This window comes from Hoplias malabaricus, chromosome 4 (genome assembly GCF_029633855.1).
Source record: "Hoplias malabaricus isolate fHopMal1 chromosome 4, fHopMal1.hap1, whole genome shotgun sequence".
Taxonomy (NCBI): Eukaryota; Metazoa; Chordata; class Actinopteri; order Characiformes; family Erythrinidae; genus Hoplias; species Hoplias malabaricus.
In genome coordinates this window covers 17,068,883-17,076,382 of record NC_089803.1, presented here as the reverse complement: position 1 = coordinate 17,076,382, position 7,500 = coordinate 17,068,883, and the positions used below count along the sequence as shown (strand labels likewise).

Below are 7,500 nucleotides of genomic sequence, written 5' to 3'. Positions count from 1 at the left end.
TTATGCACTGCTGCAGTCATTACTGCCTTGGCACGACTCTTCAAAGTGCGAAACCAAAAGGAATCATTCAGGAGGCAAAAAAAGCCCACTTGGAAATTCGCGGGGCCGCATCCCGAACTCCGTAACCCCAAAACAGATTCGTTACAGAAGAGTACGGTGGTCCAGACGGGGTTGAGTTGGCCACAGAAGCGTCTCCTGAACTTGCCTGGAAATGATAAAAGTTAATGGCTACCATCAAAGGTCCCATCTCCCGATAGCAAAATCTAAACAATGCAGCTGTTCTGAGCTCTTGGCTCTCGTGACAGAGAGGCTGCTCTGAAGGCCATTGTAGCCCAGTGGGTTTGTTTGAGTCAATTGTCTTCGATTGAAGGCTGATGGCACAAAGTGGAGGATGGAGGCATGGGGAGGGTGGTGTGTCTGATCTCAGCCGGAGCGAGAGCCATCAGTAGCCGAGGACATAACTTTGTGTGTAGGCTGTAGTAAGTTTTAACAGTGTGTGAAACACTGGCCGACTGTGATTGATTAGAGCAAGGCCTGTTTTCAGGCATTGATACAGTTTATTTCTGCTAGCACCCCTATGGGATTCTAATGGTATGTTAGTGCTAAGCTAACAGCGAATCACATGAGTGTTTTTTGGCCATTCTGCATCAACAACAGATTTCACATACTCAGTGTCACATTTGAAACGTTTACCAGCCACTAGCTGTAAACAACACTAGATAAGATTTGGTATTTTTGCTCCGCCTACAGCTCCAGAATGTCCTGAAACCAAGGGCATGGTTTCCAATCCTTGTGTATACGCTACATAGTGTAGTTTCTGCAGTGCTGAGCCTGGTGTAGCAACCACAGAGGCACTATTCTTTCTATTACAGGTCAGTGGAGCATCACAATGGTTTTGAAGCTGATATGTTAAGGTAAATATTGATGCTGTCCAATTAAAAACATGTATCTCATTTACATAGTGTGAAAATGTCATGATGAATCAACCAGTAGAAATGCTCCAAAATTACTTGGAATTAAATATTTTTACAATATTTCTATTGATGGTTTCTATTGATAGATTTCCACTTTGAAACAGCAGTGTTCCAAACACACTCTCAAAAGCACAGAATCAGACAATCAAGGCTTCTGATATCATAAAGCTAAAGGACCAGTTACGTCAACTTGCCGGCTAGGGTTTTCCAAGTAAGCTCAAATTGCAGGCAAGCAGCGAATGTGTGTGTGGAGATAGAGGTGGGCACATATTGAATGAAACCGAAAGGTGTAGAGTTATATTTCCAGCCACTTTTAGGGAGTTAGGGGATGTTGTTTCTCCAAGATAACCTCTACATCTGTAATTCTGAAGAGCGGAGATGAGTTTTTAGGGTTCTAATCGACGACCAGAGTGGGACTTCATGCTTCTGTGAAGTAACATATTTATTACTGTCGTATTTTACAGAACTCTTTAGGCCATGTCTGAAGGCTTATTAATCCCTGAGGTTTCCTCTCTGGCTTGAAAGGAGGTGATTGTGACGAATGGTGTCTCTTTAGCTCACATGCTTGCACAGGACACGGGAGACCCTAGTCAGCGTAGGTTAGAGGTGATTTACACCCTGTAGATTGTTTCTCAATTTTTTTTTCTACCTTGAAACACTGTCTGGACCTGGTTCAGATTGTGGCTTTCTCCTGCACAGAAGCTTATGCAGCAGTATGTGCTGAGAACAGAGAGCCAGACGTTCTCAGCACATTCTTGGGACGGCTCCACTTGCCGACACCCCAAAAGCATTTGGACCCTCCCTGATTTCAGGATGAGGAAGGAGGCTTTATCACATTTCAGCCCCTCATTAGGTAACACCTCGCTGCCTTTGCCCCCCTCTTCCTTCTTCTGGCGATTAATCAGAAGAAAAAACGACCTTGGCTTTGTTGTATTACACGAGTAGGAAATTCAGTTCATTCTTTCCGATAATAATTCCTTGGGTGGGGTGTCGTTTCCACGGACGATTGGAAACATTAATGCTAATAAAATCAGAGGAAATGTCCCTCCTTTATTTGAGTACAAAGTGAACCTACGTTTGCCTCCCCACATGGTCATATACCTACTGTGACAGCTTGTATTCTCAGGGTTGAGGTCTAAATGTTTGCAATTTTCTGTTTCAGGTCCGAGTGGATGAGAGGAGACCATTGTGATCTCATCTGAACTGCACCAGCTTCTGGTGCCCCAGCTGTGGTGGGACTTCTAGGACCATTAATAGACGAGTCAAGACATTTTCTCGGTCTGGATACACCATCTGCTTTTGCTGCACTGCCTCATCTCATCTGACCTCATCTGAACAGAGCAAATAAACCCAACCATCGACTCTGGAACTGACTTGATGAAGCCACCCAGGGCGAACAGAGGAATTACAACGTCAGCAATCTGTTTATAATATTAACATCCGAATAAAGTAACAGTAAGTCCGTGACGAATCGGGGTTGTGACATTCAGAAAGTTTGGAGGACCTTTGAGCTGAATGGTGGTTTCGTACTGCGAAGAAATTCCAGGAAGCTGAGTGAGGTCGCCTTTCTTTTCAGACATTGTTGAAACATTTTGAGAGTTAGAGGCGTGCACTTGTCTTTGGGGAGCTGCAGCCAGCCTCCTGGATATTGTTCTGCTTTAAAGGCGCTGGTAAACGAGAGAGAGGAAGTGAAATGCCGGGATCACTGAAGAAAAACAGACTCGAGCAGAACGGTGCATGATGTTTCAGCCTCTGGCGGATCGGCCGCGGAGCACATCGCAAATTGTGAAACTTCCTTGGCTCTGTTCCTTGGGAACCCATCCAGGGTGCGTCTGAGAGAGAAAGTGAGAGAGTCTCCCAGGACGGCCCAGTAAGTTTTATATCGTGAGTAGTACTGCGGGGAGTGGAAAGCAAAGCGAAAGTGTGGCTTTTCGGCACAACTCTGTCTCCTTCGACTGATTTTTCCACAGGCACACGAAGAGTCTTTTTGATTTGTATTTTTGATCCTGCTTATTTTTGCAAAAACGGAAGGCCAGAGCAAAGTCTGAGGAGCTAGAAACCCCCAGAAACCCCTCTCTTTTCTGGGCCCACTCCAAACTAACGCACACATCTTTTGGTCAAGCCCAGGCAAGCAGGCCAAAGGGACTCTAAAGGCGAGGAGACGCTCTTTTGCCTCTAAACACTTGAAGAAGCTGCCGCTCAACACCATCAGCCCCAGGCCAGGAGGAAGGGATGGAGAGGGGGCACGACCCTGTGAGGAGAGGGGTCAGCTGGACAGGCCCTAGAGCCACGACCCTGACAGAGAAAGCCCAGGAGGAAGTAATCTCCTGTGGGGAAAGCGGGGACAGGAGCAGTCCTCATGGCTGGGAGAAGGAGAAGGAAACTCACAGCTGGGTCCAAGTGAAGTCAGACCTGACCTCCACCACCAGCCACCGCCACCCGGGACGCAAGACAAGTAAATATTTACTCCAGTGTCTTGTTTACAATGTGGAATAGAAATACCAAGATGGTCTCAAGACGATCTAAGATCAGTGGATACTGACCCTGGTCCTGAAGCACCCCTGACCTGCATATTTGCCCTGCTCTAAACAGCACAAATCAGCTGAACAGCTCATTAACAAGCACTTCCTGAGATGGAGTGTGTCTCTAGGAGCAGGAAAACAGCAGGATGGGAGGGCAGGGGCACTCCAGGACTGGCACTGGGAATGTCTTACAATGTCAGATTAGTTCAATGTGGTAGTCCCTTTCATTGTCTCTGTATTGGGACCCTCAATGGTTTGTCCTTTTGGAAGATAATTGGACCAGATATTAGTATTAGTTGTTGATTTAATAAATCTCATTCCTTAACCACTTTTATTATTATTTTTTAAATATTTCTATTATGAAAACATACAGATATTCAACCCTCCTTTTGGAGAAGAGAATGTAATTGACGTTCAAGTTACAAAACAAGACTGTAAGACAGCCCTTAGATACCTCTGAAGGGACATTCATTTTTATCTGAACCTTGAGCAAACAACACTCTACTGGTACAGGGCATTATGTTCTAACAATGTATGCTGGAATTACACAGTGAAACTTTCATGCAGCTACAGTATATGCTATGTAACTTTATGTGGTTGGCCACTTTGTAGCTGAGTTGCTGTGGTTCCTAGTCGCTTCCACTTTTCAATAACATCACTCATATTTAATCACAGAAAATCTAGCAGGGAAGATATTTTACAAAATGACTTGTTGCAGCTCTGCCATTCTACTACAGCAGGGATGGGCAAACTTTTCAGCTCAAGGGCCACACTGGAATTTAAAAATTGACAGGCAGCCCAAAACGTGGGGGTTTAATTAATTTAATTGTTTAATTAAAAAATTTAATTATGTGAATGTTTATTCGTGAATGTCATTTTGTAATGTATTTTTCATTTTTATCTTTGTTTCTGCTTGGTGTATCAGAGTCTAAACAAAACCAATGCATCATTTAAAACAGCACTTTCAACAAAAGTTGACAGTTCATGTGTGACATCTTAAACCAGCCGAGTGGTTAGATCACACTCATCGGTGACTCCAGAGGGGTAGTAGCACTCAGCTTAATGGCAAATGTGACGAATGAGTATCTGTAGACCTAATACACTCGGCTTTAGCATATGCCAGTAGTGTTTGGTGCGCGCCACCTAGTGGACTCTGTTGAATGCAAGATTTTGCAGGAAAAAAGGTGAAATTAATGAAGTTTAAGACAAATTTGTAAATTCTTACAGGGCCGGATAAAACAGCCTAATGGGCTGTAGTTTGCCCACCTCTGTGCTACAGTACCACACTTGAATACAGTGAGGTCTTTAAAATGACTCATCTTTTCACTAATGATGGTTAATAATTCACTAATGTTTTGTCTATGGAGTGGAGGCATCACGCCTGACTATTTTAAATCAGAGATTCTGTTCATGTCAAGGCCCATGCAGGATGAGGAGGTTCAGTGCTGGACCCCATGGGGTGGCCAGCTAGGTATGTCATCATCATGAAAGACTCACATCTAAGTTTGATAGAACCTCAGCCAGGAGGCCACACCCTTACTGGTCGAGCTTCAGAGCCTGTTAAACATAAAACACTAGACATTCAACATCTGCTTCCCCCTGGTGAAAGCGCTGATTCCTAAGTGTGGTAATGCAGTAACGGGCCTCTCTCAACAGTAGACCTGCTGACCACAACGTGTAACCAAACAAGAGTCTGGAAGGAATTTGCGATCAGAAACACAGATCACCGGTCGCCCTCGGCCAGAGGGAGGCATTCCACGCTCCTGCGTGAGAGCCTTCAGTCTTGCGCCGATGGGAAAGGCATTAAAAGCTGCTTTAAGTTCACAGTGCGTGTTTCAGACAGTGTGCAGTTGTCGTTGGCCGTTTCTATAGGAGACTGTGGTGTTGTTTCAGCTTTGGGGAGAGTGTGATGTGACGAACTTGACGGGGCAAGATGGAGAGAGTGAGAGAGGGAGGAAAAGAGCAAGACAGAAAGAGAATGGACATTTATTGCTTCATTGTGTCATGACCCAGACAGTTTCCAGGGATAAGCAAAGTAGACAATCATTGACCAACTGGAGGGAGTATAGGCACACTCTCTCTCTCTTGATTTGTATGTGTTTACTTTTCTTAGTGTGGGGCTTTTTCTCCAGCTCCACATCCTTTCAGACCAACAGAACTGAGCTGTTCTTCCCACTGTGGAAGGACAGATGCATGTGTTCAGATCTGAAGCAAGAGTTGAGCTTGATTTTCCTCCTTTTTCTCAGAACAGAAAGAGCTGTGTGTTTGAGTGGAGCTGGTGTTTCAGAGCCTGTGTGGTTTTTAACAGTCCCTTTTTCACGGTATCATTTCATCAGTTGATGAGCTCCAGAAATGAACTGCTTAATTTCTTTTGATGTCTTTTTATGTGTGTATCTACTTTCCTCAGAAATGTCACCAAAAACGATCCCTTTTTCTTAATGGGCATTTAAACTGGAAATTGAGAACAGAATGGAAACAGATTTGCAAAGTACTGTGTGAGTGTGTGTGTGTGTGTGTGTGTGTCTGAGTGTGTGTGTGTGTGTATCTTAGGGTGTAGACATGCTGTGCCCTTAATGGCATCTCTTAACCTTTCTTACTGACATCATCCACCAGACCTTAAATGCATTACACAGGGCTGCAGCTTGGCTCGTCAGCTCAGTGTGGTTTCTTGGTTTGGGGAAACTCTCTGAGCTCTGGACTTCGCATTCACAGGCGAAATCCACCCAACCTGGCAGTATAGGGGGGGAGCGAATGTGCTTCTGACCTAATGTGTTCCCAATTAAGAGTCAAATTCCACATGAGTGGAATGGCCCAAATGCACAGCATCTGTTTTCATAGAGAATCCGCTCTGTCTGAAAACAGACTCTATAAATGTAACTCCAGTCTGGTTTATAACTATGTCTTCTGAGGGCCGGTCCTTTGACCGATGACCGGCTGTCGTAGACCGGTGATAATTTGTTAACTGGAGGACCTGAAATATCAGTCTTAAAATGAATAGGATAGTTTCCGTTTTGAAATCTGATTGGCTGAGCTATGCTCAAAGACATTGTAAAGAGCTGATGTAGTCACCTGTGTTTGTACAGACCAGCTATGACAGACCAGCTGGTGTGAGGTGAGTGTTCTGGTGTGGATTGGCTGCCATCACGTCGTCCATGTGGACGCTGCCCCTTGGAGGTAGTTTGAGACAACTCCCTAACATCCCAAAGAATGTAATTAGCTTTTGTGGTCTGGAAAAAAATGCTGTAATAGTGCATGTATACATTAATCTGGAGCCCCCCCCCCCCCCCCCCCCCACACACACACACACACTGTGAAACAAGCCCACCCCATTAGTTTTTGTGGGCTGCCTATAAGCTAAAATGAGTCATTCTGATTTTGTGCTGCTTCTAGTGATGTGTGTTTACTGGTGTTTTTCCACTGCATGGCATCGGCTCCACTTGACTCAACTTGACATGGCTCGATGCAGTTTTCCCTGGTCACTTTTCCACTTGCACAGCTCCCCCACTAAATGGACCCTGTGATGTCACAAAGCCCCGTTACTAACGGGAACTGCAAGCTGACCCAAGGACCGTTTGAACCTCTTAAAAACACCTTGGGGTAATGCTACGACCTGTGGTTGAGAGTCGGATAAAAACAAATGTGAGTTTGTGCTGGAGCACTGCATTTTGTGGTGATTGACAGGTCTCTCCAGCCAATCAGAGCTCAACAAGGTTAACACATCACATTTAGTACCTACTCAGTTTGTTTCATACCAGGCACCAGCAGGGATTAATATAGTACCTGGTTCCAGAGAACAGTTACCAGATTTGACTAGTGGAAAAGCAAAAGTCGAGTAGGGTCCATGCACTGGAATATGTGAGATCACAAAGACGAATGGAGCAAAGAGCACTGAGCAACAATGGAGAAAACTTGAACAGAGAAAAAAGAGAACTACGCAAAAACGGCTAAAATCCAGAGCTTCTGCTCCTCATTATTAGACTCTTGCCCTGAACTAAGCTGTGGCT

The 7,500-nt window shown here is 44.8% G+C and overlaps 1 protein-coding gene across 1 annotated transcript in view; it reads left to right on the top strand.

Annotated features, from left to right (window-relative positions):
• Positions 1–7,500, top strand: part of LOC136694450 (synaptopodin) — a 31,710-nt gene that overhangs the window by 5,351 nt on the left and 18,859 nt on the right. The window contains exon 2 of the mRNA XM_066668014.1: positions 2,137–3,429. Within this exon, the coding sequence (XP_066524111.1) occupies positions 3,207–3,429 (223 nt within the window). The 5' untranslated portion in view covers positions 2,137–3,206. The remainder of the gene's footprint in view (positions 1–2,136; positions 3,430–7,500) is intronic.